Here is a 13248-nt window from a genome sequence, read left to right on the forward strand (position 1 = left end):
GAAAGGGCTTAATGGGTAGTTTGTGCACAAATAATGAAAAAAAGTACTTTAATTAGAATGTTACGATTTTGCCCATTTGTTAGTGTAAATTTATTTGGAAGAAAGGGCAAAATAGAGAGATTGGTCAATTCTTTAGTAATGGTAAGATAGTAGATGTTGTCATAAACTCATAATCATTAATTACAGTCATAACTCACAAGTAACGATTGAACTTGTCAGGTCAGTACCCAATATTTGGTAAACTGTCTATATCATATACAATGTTTTAAGCTATCCTTATTAAATTGCAGAGTTGTAGTTCTTTGAGATCATTCATAAGAACGCTCTAGCAATTTTTAAGGTCGATGTCTTTAGAGGAGGAAAAACAATTTAATAACTTTATATTGTATATTTGCAATATTTGCAATCAGGCAAGTAAACTACAATTGCATGAAAGCCCTTTACTACCAAAGCTACATTTATATATCAACATTATGTACAATCAACAATCTTCTGTCCAGTATCCAGGGCAAATCTAACACATCAAATTCTCTGCTTACAACAACCCAGGATAGATACATGATATCATCTGTTTTAAAGAATTTCTAGATGCTTTCAGAAAATCATGACCCTCCAATGCTGCACAATGAATCAATAAATAATTAAAACTTCCTCAAGAAAGAGAATTAAATAATTATAAAAAATTTAAAGGTAATAAAATCAAACACAAATGCTACAGAAGGATGAAGAATAACATTTACCACTAAATAAAGATTTGGCTTCCTTTGAGAAGTCCTCAACACGCCCTAATACAGGTCTTATGGTGCAAATTTGCAGAACACATAGTTCCAATTGCAAAGCCATTTCAAGTATTTGCAATAATAAGTTGCATACACTCTTTATTTCCAAGGATTCCGTCAGTTTGTGGGTTTGACAGAGCTCCACTACAATGGTAATTGCTTGATCCTGCACCAAAAAGAAATCATGCTCAGATGTACATCCAATTATTTGCTTTCCCGATTCACGTAGCCCTTAACAATTAATTGTGTAAAGCAAGGCTTAAGCGCACTTGCATAATTCAACCACTGAAGAAACATCACATCGCTTTATATTAAAGCATATTACAAAAGTGAAAACAGCATATGCATGTAACTTGTGAAGCTCAATTTACCTGCAGTCCATGCAGGATTTCTGGCATCGGAAGCTCAGGAAAATGTGCAAGATCAATAAAGCCAACCTCCTCAGCCCTTTTAGCAGCACCCTCAGCTTGCAAACACAGAAATTTCAAAAGAAGAAATGTAATTCTATATACCTGTACAGCAACAGTGTCAGAGAAGCATGTTTTAGGAACAGGGTCAGTAGTGTCAGCCGTTTGACCATAGATAGATAATGCAGTTGAGAACGAAGAGGTCTTTGGTTTTGGCACACATCCAGGTGGTGAAAGAGCAAACCATCCACTTCTGCTGTTGATATATGAAGGTTTTGAGCAAATATCAAAATCCTCTTTAAGAGTAGGTGGGCACAGAAGAGGGGGACTCTTAATTGAAGGTTCACCAAGACGTTGAGTTCCCCTGCTAATGAAGGCTAAAAGATGAATGCACTTTTCTCTTAGCTGTTTATCCACATTTTTTATTGCTTTAATCCATGAATTCCAGTGTTTTGCTAATTCACACATGAGCATCAAAGTATGTTCTGTTTCTTTAAGAGTAGCAAAAGAAATCCATGGCCTCTGTGCCCGAGGTCTTTTCTTGTCGTGATCCTCGGAAGGGAAGTCTGGGGCATCAAGAGAATTGAAGATAAGATGAGCTTTCTCTGAAAAAAAGTAAGGCATCATGCTTTCCACTATAGCAGTGCCAGAAGAACTGTCGCCCAGTGATTGAACCATAGCAGTAACAACAGCTAATCCGAGTCCCCAAATGTCTTGAGGTATTTCCAACTTTTCACTTGCGCCCATATTCGGGCCACCGATTCTCGAGAAAGCCTCACCAAACTGAGAAAACAGCACTCTCAATGATGACAAGAAGCCAGAACAATAAAGCATCTCAGCAGCTCCTCTAGTCTGGGCAATGGTCAAAAAGAACTTCAGTATAATCGGAATGGTAGAAGAATTTTCATCTTGGAGTTTTAGCATGACAAACTGCATTTGGAGGTGATTCTGCAGGACAGGTAACCACGTTCTCGGCATCAAGAAGCTTCCCAATATCAGGTCCATGACCGACAGGGAGAGCATGCAATGCTCAGAAGTTGTAATGCAGTTGCAAAGAATGGGTAGTAGGCCAAGGGTTGCATTTGAAACCTTTGAGAAATCCTTACCAGAACCTTTGTCTGCTGCCGCATCAGAATTCAAATTGAGGGAGTTGGACTCAAGTACCAAAAGCAGCAATGTGAGTAATAATTTCACGATCAAATTGGCTTTGGAAGGTAACAGCTTGAGTTCACTTAACAATTTTAGACCTGAACTTGCGCATTTCATAACAAGTAGTGAAATGTCTGTGGATAAGTCTTTGCAAACAGTTCTAGTCAACAGGAGAAGCAATTCTACTTGACAAGCTAGAATATTGAGCATATCCTCAGAAGCATCCAGAACTGGTGATAACGTCTCAATGGTAGCAAGGAAAGATTGGCATATGTTATCCATACAGGTGAATATGAGTTCATTTTGAATTCTATCTCCAGTAGTAGCCCTCCCTTTTGACTGCAAAATTATGTACAAAATTAATAATGAACCGACATAAGATACCACAAAGAACAGAAAGAAGAAATTTACTAAGAGTAATAAAACTAAACAAGAAAGTTTCAGTTAATTAAGAAACCAAATGAAGTACAAGAAACCTGCAACATGAATGTTGAAACACTTTTTCTCTCAATCCTTTATTAGATAAATTACCAAAAAAAATTCTAATCATCCCTTGACATTTATAATCGTAGTAAGAAAAGATAAAATAGTTTAGAATCTTAACATACTGCTTCATGGTAAAGCAGGATCCTATTTTCCATATTTAAGTTGAGATATTGCCTTATTTAGTTTCTTTTATTTTTATTATATAGATATTTCGTTTTCATCTTTATGATATTGACTTCTACTGTTATCCCTATAATTCCGAGATCTTGATTGTAAGCATTTGATTATAAATACACTAGGCTGAGGGTTTAATCTCAAGCATTCAATCATTTCATTCAAAAAGAGTCTTGCATAAACCAACTGCAAGGCTCAAATTTGGAACAGTTGAGGTTGCATGCAGACAATTAAACATCTGTACCTTTGTAACTCTATTGTTTAGTTAGGAAAATGCAATGAAAGGAAATCAAGATTATAGATTCTTACTTCATCATGATAGACAGCCAACACAGCTATCAATTCTTTTAATGCAGAAAGCTTTGAACTCGAAAGCAACATAACGGCGTTTGCATCCTGCAGGAAACGCAACATGGTTTCTGCAATTTCCTTAGATGTTCTCCAATCAGAACAATCCCAAGCACCTAAGTTCAAATCTGCTCGCAATTGTGTAAGGTCAAACAAGTAAATATTCTTTGCGAAAAAATCTTCACTGAACTGGTGTTGATAGGATCCCAAAAAATTTGATTCAACAAGATACTGAGATAACTCTTTGAAAGGTCCGATACCCATTTTTCTCCCTTCAAGCTCTCCTTGTAAATGATAATAAAGGTCATTAAAAATCAACTTCTTTAGTTCCTTCCCCTCACTGTAGAAATTAAGAATAACGACCATATTATGATTGACATGGAAAATACAAACCTGTTTTAGTTAGATAACATAAATTCAAGACACATAATTTGGTGGAAAAAAACACGATTTTTTACTCAAAACCACCAAGAATTTTATAAAAAAGTGAGGCTTCCTGGATTCTCAGTAGTCCAATTCTTTTAGATACAATGATAGTAAAATCTGAGCCAAAAGAGTGTTCTGAAGTAAATTGAACATTCAAGAAAAAGGCATGCATCTTATTCAAAAATAAAAAGAGCCATGCATGATTATATGCAGCAAAATGAATTGTTAATTGACATTTCAAAAATCCCAGATAGTGTGTAATTGATAAGAAAACCTTTAATTAAGATCTTAAAGCAACAATCCAAAAAATCTAGTGACCTGTAACCACGGTGTGAATACTGAGATAGCAATTCAGAGAAGGCGGGATGAATTGTCAGCTGCAAACAAGAAACATTTTGTTAGAAAATGTTGACAAAATAGTCATAAGGATTAAATTTTAACTTTTTTGAAGCCTAACATATTACATCATGATTTGCACAAGACCGATTAACATGTTATGATAGTAAAGTAGAATAAATTACTTTCATAGATGAAAATAGAATAGACGTTAAACCTTCGTAACAATTCCATGAATCTTCTGAAGCAAGGACACGGATAAACTTCCGGAGTCGTTAACTGCTAATTTTAACATCACATGAACACAGAATAAACTGGTGGCCACCTGAAAATTTTCATGCATTTAACATGAGCATAAAGATTACGAGTTTATAATGCAAATCTATAATTAATTGAGTCACATAAAAATCATTAACACAAATAAAAAAGAATTTTCAGATTTTGATTTGTATGATACAAAAGGAAATGTTGTAAATAGAACCACATCAATGTTCCACTTTCAAGTAGTTTAGTTTCTGTACAGCAAGTAGTATAGATTCAATGCGTCTTAGGAAATAGGGATACTTTAGCAACCAATCTAATAAATTGTAGTATTACTCTTTGTAATCTTTCTGCATAAATTAAACACTCTGCTGGGCATTAATTCACTCAAGCATATTTGGAAAATCGATCTTATTTCTTAACTTTCACACATGTAAGTACTCAACAATAAGATTATAAGGGCAGAGAATGGAACATATACTTAACTTTATAACAAAACTAAGAAAATAGTACCATGCAAGTATAGAATTAACCCTATCGTAGTGAAGACTACCACAACTGTTAAAGCAACAAAAAAATCTTATCGAGCTAACCTTTGCACCATCATATACATCATTATTATGTGCACAAGAAGTATATGTTTTTATTAGTTTCTCTAAAACAGAATCTTTGAACCATGAAGACCAGACTCCCTTAAGATCATGAAAATCTGTGGCTTTAGATTTTTCAGTTTTTGTGGCATTTTGCTCCTTGTCCTTAGATTCTGCTGTATTCTTCACAAGTGACTCTGCATGCAACAACTTTTTCTGCAAGAATATTTCATATGCCATGATTCCCAGTATGGCAGATTGACAACGGAAACTGTATGCCAGATTAAGTGCATCTTTTCCTTTCAGACTCTCAAATAAGGGATTTTCACTGCTAGCAGTACTTGTGATTGCATTGGCCAAGTGCTTCCAGAAATTTGCGTGGCTTCTTAGAGACTCTAAGAGATTTGCATACTGGGGGGCTCCTTGCCATAAGGCAGTCAGGAAGTTAAGCACACAAAGCAGTATGCGGGGCTTACTGGAGATAAAGAAAAAAAAATACAATACGAAGACTAAGTCAAAAGAAATGTGTGACAAGCAAGCCAATCTACAAAAGGAACAGGCAATAAGGATGGAAATCAAAGCAAAAAACAGACAAACCCCCATCGCCCAACCACAAAACCCTCCGAATTGTACCTTTTGATCAGATCATCTGCCCGCTCAATGTAGTTTATAAGTGCATCTATCAGACTAGAACCTTTAGGCGCATAAGTTTCATTTCTTTGTAGCTTTGCTTCATCGGTACTTGAGGGGTCCTCATTCTTCTCCCCCGGAGCCAAGATGGAAACAATAAAAGAAGGCTGCAAAAACAAATGCTATATGAGAAACTGATAATTTAACACGAATACAGTGAAAAAAAATCTAATTGCAAACATCATCAACACTGTTAGAGCAAACAAAAAAGTATATAAAAATACGAATACTATCTTACAATATTTTAATCTATGTTAATACGCAATAATAGATATTAGGCTTAACTAATCCTAACAAGTCAGATAGAGATTGGTTATTAGTTTGTTATGCTGAGCTGTCATTCAAGTTTCACTATAAATAACAAACTCTGTAACTAACTCATCATGAATTCTGTTAATTCAATGCAATAGATTCATCTTTTTCTCTCATCAATGCTCCCTTTATCATTCTCAAAAAAATATTATATCTTAGAATAGCTTTCCATATTTCCTTAACTTTCATGATTGGTTTCCTTAATCAATTAGAATTGAGAGTTAAGTAAACCATCATAATATTGTACCAACAGCATTTGAGAGGTACCATCTTCAGTGACCTATGATGTCACTATTCCACAACTAAGTACAAGTATAACATGGTAGAGAGAAAATATAATGTACTGTCCCTCATATAACAGTTATAGAGTGGTGACCCAAGAGAAACTGAAGCCTCTATATGCCAGTTGTGAAAATAAAGTCCCTCATATAATGAAAATAAACACCAGACAAACTAAAAATGATATCACTGCAAGTAAACTTGTAATTATTAAATTCACTAAATATAGTTTCAACCTGGTAGTTTGCTGCAGAAGTAAGCAGGTTAACTGTTGCAACAAAGAGATCTTCATTTGATTCTGATTTCTCCCGGAGTATGTAGCTCATAGAGTGCCTCAAATTTATGATCTAAAACCAATTAGAAAAATCATCGGTTAAATTTTGCTTATAAACCAAAGGAACTATGAAGTTGAAGAAACTGAAACTAACACCCCAGACCTCCTGATTATCTGGAGCAAAGTATGTGGTTTCACATGAAAATGATTGGACACAGTCTGTTGTGGCAAATAATGTTGAAATAAACTTGACAGCACCAAGTTGGATGACCTGCATAAGCAGCACATCTGTTGTTAAACAACACAATAGGTAATCAGACACTCTCAAGTATACACTGGCTGAGAGTGAGGTATAATAAGTAACAAATACTCCATCAAGTATCAAGAAAGGTATGCAGGGCTCTCTAAGAGAACATTCAATACATTAAATGCCCAAAACGACATATATTTGATGAAGGAAAAGCGAGAGTGAAAAAAATAAGGCAATACAAGATTACAACATGAAAAAAAAGAGACAACAAGTTGTTAATCCAAGTAACTAAAAAAACTAAAGAAAATCTGGAAATTGTGACAAATATGAACAACGTAATTTAATTATGCAGCTAAATGCTAATGCCATTAATACCAATACTGTATACTGAAGTGTTCACAGACCACAAAATGATGAAAGACAAGAAAGTGGGCATAAAGAACATGTTCATTATGGTTGAATATAAACTCATTTAACACCACTGCAAGTGTGTGGTTCAGAGGAAGTCGCCATATTAAAATAATCAGAAAAATATAACAGTACTCCAATTTGAGAAAAGTTAAAGTTCATACAGGGTCTCGGAAGTATGAAATCAACGATATAGCAGAAGTGACAACAGGAACCGGTTTGGTTGTGCATGAGAACACTGCCTGAAGAAAAACAGGAATGCTGGATGATGTATCCTGGACAACACAGAACGATTTTCAGTACATACAGAATGTAAAGATGTTATAATTATAAATGTAAATAGTTCAGACTATTAACAACAACAACAACAACAAATATATATATATATATATATATATATATATATATATATATATATATATATATATATATATATATATATATATATATATATAAATATAATAATAATAATAATAATAATAATAATAAAAATAAAAATAATAAAATAATAATAATAATAATGTTAATAATAATAATAATAACAATAATAATAAAATAATAATAATAATAACAATAATAATAAAAATAATAATAATAATAATAATAATAATAATAATAATAATAATAATAATAATAAGATGCTTTACAAAAAAAATGAGATGACACTTCATCAATTCATTGCCATCACATGAAATTCTGTAATTACGTGAGACTGAAAACTATTGAAAATAGAAATGATCAGTCAAGATAGAATATTGGTGGCTTTCTTGGTACCTTAGAAAGCTTGGTGGTCATCTCTGAAAGAATATCTAAAACAGAACCTATAGCAAGGTGCAACCCTTCAATTTCCAATGGATCGAAGAAACGGCTTGCATTCAATTTCTGTTAAAAATAAATGATTTTGTCAATAAGGTGAAGGAATAATAAATACAATAACAAAATTACAATTACACAAAAAAAAGACTTCAGCTTATGTCACCTCCAAAGCATGTGCAGTAGTGCAAGCAATATGAAAAAGCGCGTTGTGGATGGAAGAATCAGAGAACAACACATTGTGTATGATCTCACCCAATTTTCCACAATACGGCATTAATATAATGCATTTTTTCATCAACTCGAGAACCTACAGAAGTATCCAAAGTTTGAAATAATCAGAATAGAATAATTGTTAAGTCTTAATTGTATAAAACCTACAATGAAGTAGAATCAACTGACTTAAGCTTCAGACAACCAAAAACTATTTCATATAATGTATTGTCATGAAAATATCTTTTAAAGCAAGTTAAAGTAAAAGACATATCAAATGATGCAGATTGTATATAATAAAGTCTTGTATTTCAATTGACCATAACAATGAAAGATAACCAGCGAAGATCAAATATACATAAACAGTTTTTTCCTGAACAATAAATATAAAAGACTTTTACAAAGTAGAAACATATTGGCATAATTAACAAAAATGAGGCATTCATAAAAAGATCAACAAAAAGAGCAGTATAAAACCCCAAGAACAGAGCGTTAAAATAGCTCGGCAGCCAATGCTTATTGTAATGAAAGAACATATACATGAAACCAAAAAACTGTCCAGGAGTAATGGAAAAATGTATTATTGACGGTTCAATTCAGTACACAGATAATAGGAGAAGAAATGACAGAAAAGTTATCATCACCTAGGTCAATCATGATCTTAGAAGTACTTCACTAAAAATAATTAAAACAATATAAAATTTAGCAACTCCAAAAGAAAAGCAGGACATACCTTCAATGTTATTTTCCATCTAATATGTTTTATCCTGTATTTCCAGTACTCATGATTGACCAGGACATACTGAAAAGAGAAAATGATCAATGCCAGGAGAACATCATTCTCTACTCCTGTTTCTACAAGCTCTATGGTGAAGTCTAGCACTGCAGGATTTGAACAGGAACATAAGATCAAGGAAAAAATGGATATAATATAACACACAATTTCACAAAAGCATGTCAGACCAACAATTCAAAGAATTAGTTAAAATATGAGAGAAAGAGAGAAATTTAGGTAAACCATGTGACTAAATGGCACTACGGAAAACGTGTGACTAAATAGCACTACGGAAGTTCTATTATATAGGGAAATGCACAATTAATTGTATTAATTACATAACAATGCAAAGAAATTCAACAAACAACAAACATTAATGGCTACCAAGATGAATTTGCTCAAGAACACGATGAACTTTTTTCCGATCGAATTTGAATAGGATGACTTGTATGATGCAGGGACAGTACTCTTAGTATTGGATTTGGAATTTCTTCATCAACAAGAAGAGATTCACAAATCAACTTAGAGTTTCAAGCTTTTTCCAAAGTTTCTTAAAGATGAAGAAACTTGAAATTTGGAAAGTGATTTGTGCAAGGCTTTGCCTCTATTTTTTCGTGTGTTTGTTAATGTCATTTATGGAAGAAATGGTGTTGATTTACAGGCTCTAGAATTGCGTGAAAGGATGGTTAAGAAATTATGAAAAAATGCAAAAAGTGTGAGTAAATTTGGATGAATTTAGACGTGAATTTGAATTTAGCATGAAATTATCTCAATTTTAAATTCAAATTTTGATATATTGTGTAATTAAATGAGATCAAAAGAAGTGTGAGTGAGAAGTGTGATGAGGCAAAACAACTGTGATTATTTTGTGTCTTTTATGCCCACAATCTTGACTTTTTATTAATGTTTTGAAATGAATGGTGTATGATAAATGAAAAATGAAATGAATAAAAATGATGATGAAATGAGAATTTGGCTTGGATTTTTTTCATTGAAATTACTATTTTTGGTTTTTTATGCATATGATGCAAAAATGAAAAATGATGCAAAATAATTTGAATATTTTAGTCAACTTTATCATTATTTTTATGCTGACTTTTGATTTTGAATGATGCAAAATGTATATAATGAATGATAGGAATTTACTTGAAATGATATGAAAGCACAAAATATCTTGAAGTATCTTTTATGTGCTTCAAGTATTATTTGTGTTTTGAATTTAGGTAAACCATGTGACTAAATAGCACTACAGAAACCATGCGACTAAATAACACTACGGAAGTTCTATTATATAGGGAAATGCATAATCAATTGTCTTAATTACATAAGGAATATACTACAGTATATTTAAGGAATATGCCAGAGATGTCATTCCCGGCCGCTATGGCCGCTATAGCGCGCTCTGGAGAGGAACGGCCCCCACCCGCGCGAGATACAGGGTGCGGTGGCGGAGATGCTGTAGCGTCTGCTACAGCCGAGGAACCGGGTCACGGATCATTCCCGGGCGGAGCAGATCCAGATTCATTCTTCTTTCTTTTTTTTAAAATCTGGGGAAAATTACTATATTGCCCTCGTTTTAAAAAGTCTAAAAGCTGAAAATGTTTTCTCTCTTCATTTTCTATCACTCTCACTCTCGTGCCCTAATCTCTCACTCGTTCGTGCCTAAGCTCTCACTCTCATTCGTGGCCACCGTTCCAGCCACCGTTCAGCCACCGTTCCAGCCACCATCGTTCTTGGTAATCTTCTTCTCCCTTCTTTACTTCTACTTCTTCTTCTACTTCTTTACTTTACTGATTTATACTTCTTCTTCTACTTCTTCTTTGTAAATTTATACTTTACTGTTATATACTTTACTGTATTATACTTCCTCTTTACTGTTTTATACTTTCTTGTTTCTACTTCTTTGTAAATTTATACTTTACTGTTTCATACTTTCTTGTTTCTACTTTACTGTTTTATACTTCTTCTTTGTAAATTTATACTTCTTCTACTTATTCCCCCACTGTTTTATTAAATTTATACTTCACTGTTTTTTGTCGATTCTAGAACAATATGGCTGCATCATCTTCAACACCGAATTCTGCATCGGTTGCTTCGTGTGCTCCAACATTCAAACCAACCAATAGTAAGGACATAGGATGAAAATATAATCATTTGAAGGATTTGAATAACCGGAAGAAGGTGACATGTGATTTCTGTAGTATAACAACCAGTGGGGGAATAAGTAGAGCAAAAAGGCATCAAGCAGGAATTCAAGGTGATGTAGTTCCTTGTTTGAAAACACCTGAGGATGTTAAGGCTATATTACGTGCTGACATGGTTGAGAAAGAAAGAATTAAGAAAGGAATACAAGAAATTGCGGAGCAAATAGATGCGGATGATAACATTACCATTGATATCGAGGAAATAAGTAGGATTCAAACCGGAAAGAGGCTTGCTGAGAGTGAGACCTCTTCAATAGACGTCAATAGGACTAAAGGGCCACTGGATTTGATGTATAAGAAGGCTAAGGACACAAGCATCAATGATGCGTGTGATAAAGAAGCAAGGGCAAAAACCATCCAATATATTGCTCGCTTTTTTTATACGTGAGTTGCTTTTAACGTAGCAAATGCAAGAGCTTTTAAGTTGATGTTGGAAGCCGTTGGAAGCTATGGTCCTCATTTGAAGCCGCCAAGTTATCATGAGCTTAGGGTTCCACTTCTTAAAAATGAGTTGGAATATACGAAAGGTTTGTTGAAGAACCAAGAGGTGCAAAGGAACAAATTGTCAATAAGGAAATCTGATATTATTAGTTTCCTATTATATTTTGTATAACTTAGGAAATTAGTAATTGTATATAATTATAATTCAAATCAAGATATTTGTAATTAGTAGTGATAATTATGTAATTATTGAGACTGTATTATTTATAGAGGAAAAGATAATGAAAGAGGCATCAAGCCAGAATTTGTTTTGACATGGTATCAGAGCTCTTGAATCTTGAACCGTGAATTTTTTTTTCCCTCTTAGTTCTCTGGTCTTGTTAGTTAAAAAAAAAAAACCCTTAGAGCAGTAGCAACTAGTGCAACAGTAGTTGATCAACTCTTTCTGTTCCTTGCGCACGAGTATTGTGCGATCTTGTTTCGATCACTTCGTCTCGTTATTCGTCGTTTTCTCATGGAAAAAGAGAACTCCTTCTGTGTTCGTTTTACCGGCAAAAATTATGCCGCTTGGGAGTTTCAATTTAGGATGTACGTGAAAGGAAAAGGTGTGTGGGGCCATGTTGATGGTACTTCAACACTTCCAACTGACAAAACTGCATTGGAGGCATGGCATACAAAGGATGCTCAAATTATATCTTGGATTCTCGCGTCCATCGAACCCCACATGGTTAACAATCTGCGTTCCTATTCTACTGCTAAGGACATGTGGGATTACCTGAAGCGCATTTACAACCAAAACAATGCTGCAAAAAGATTTCAGTTGGAACTTGACATAGCTAATTATCGTCAAAGCGATCTTTCGATTCAAGACTACTATTCCGGGTTCCTTAATCTGTGGGCTGAACATTCAGCTATTTTACATGGTGATCTTTCTGGGGCTGCGCTCATTGTTGTTCAAACTGTTTATGAAGTCAGCAAGCGGGATCAGTTTTTAATGAAACTTAGACCAGAAATTGAAGTTGTACGTGCTGGACTGCTGAATCGATCTCCACCTCCTTCTTTAGATGTGTGTCTTGGAGAATTACTGCGGGAGGAGCAGCGTCTGTTAACTCAAGGGGCCATGTCAAACGACAATACTACTACGGATGTCGTTTCTGTGGCCTATTCTGCCCAAAGTAAAGGGAAATCGCGTGATATGAAGCAAGTTCAATGTTTTTCCTGCAAACAGTTTGGCCACATCGCTCGCAATTGTAACAAGAAATTTTGTAACTACTGTAAGCAACATGGTCACATCATCGCAGAATGCCCGACCCGGCCCGCAAAGAGACCAGTGCAGGCCTTTCATGCCAATGCTGCTTCCTTTGGCCAGACCTATGCCACTGCTGCCTCCAACAATGTTGCTGCTGCCTCCAACAATGTTGCTGCTGCCTTGACTCCAGAAAGTGTGCAACAAATGGTACTCTCTGCCCTCTCTGCCTTAGGCATCCAAGGTAATTATAACACTGCCTCTCCACCTTGGTTTATTGATTCCGGGGCCTCCAATCACATGACTGGCTCCCTTGAAAATTTGCATAATGTTCACACATACAACGGCACCGAAAACATTCAGATTGCAGATGGTAATACTCTTCCT

General features: G+C 34.6%; 1 protein-coding gene across 2 annotated transcripts in view; it reads right to left on the reverse strand.

Annotated features, from left to right (window-relative positions):
* Positions 1-349: 349 nt before the first annotated feature.
* LOC131602222 (uncharacterized) overlaps positions 350-13248 on the reverse strand; it is a 32245-nt gene continuing 19346 nt past the window's right edge. For both annotated transcript variants that reach the window (XM_058874271.1, XM_058874270.1), the window contains exons 19-32: positions 8929-9077; positions 8149-8292; positions 7944-8051; positions 7334-7444; positions 6675-6782; positions 6474-6584; positions 5590-5753; positions 4960-5431; positions 4323-4430; positions 4088-4146; positions 3305-3683; positions 1151-2674; positions 741-945; positions 350-618 (exon numbers count right to left, since the gene is read on the reverse strand). In XM_058874271.1, the coding sequence (XP_058730254.1) occupies positions 536-618; positions 741-945; positions 1151-2674; positions 3305-3683; positions 4088-4146; positions 4323-4430; positions 4960-5431; positions 5590-5753; positions 6474-6584; positions 6675-6782; positions 7334-7444; positions 7944-8051; positions 8149-8292; positions 8929-9077 (3725 nt within the window). In that variant the 3' untranslated portion in view covers positions 350-535. The remainder of the gene's footprint in view (positions 619-740; positions 946-1150; positions 2675-3304; positions 3684-4087; positions 4147-4322; positions 4431-4959; positions 5432-5589; positions 5754-6473; positions 6585-6674; positions 6783-7333; positions 7445-7943; positions 8052-8148; positions 8293-8928; positions 9078-13248) is intronic.

Source organism: Vicia villosa, linkage group LG5, assembly GCF_029867415.1.
Source record: "Vicia villosa cultivar HV-30 ecotype Madison, WI linkage group LG5, Vvil1.0, whole genome shotgun sequence".
Classification (NCBI taxonomy): Eukaryota; Viridiplantae; Streptophyta; class Magnoliopsida; order Fabales; family Fabaceae; genus Vicia; species Vicia villosa.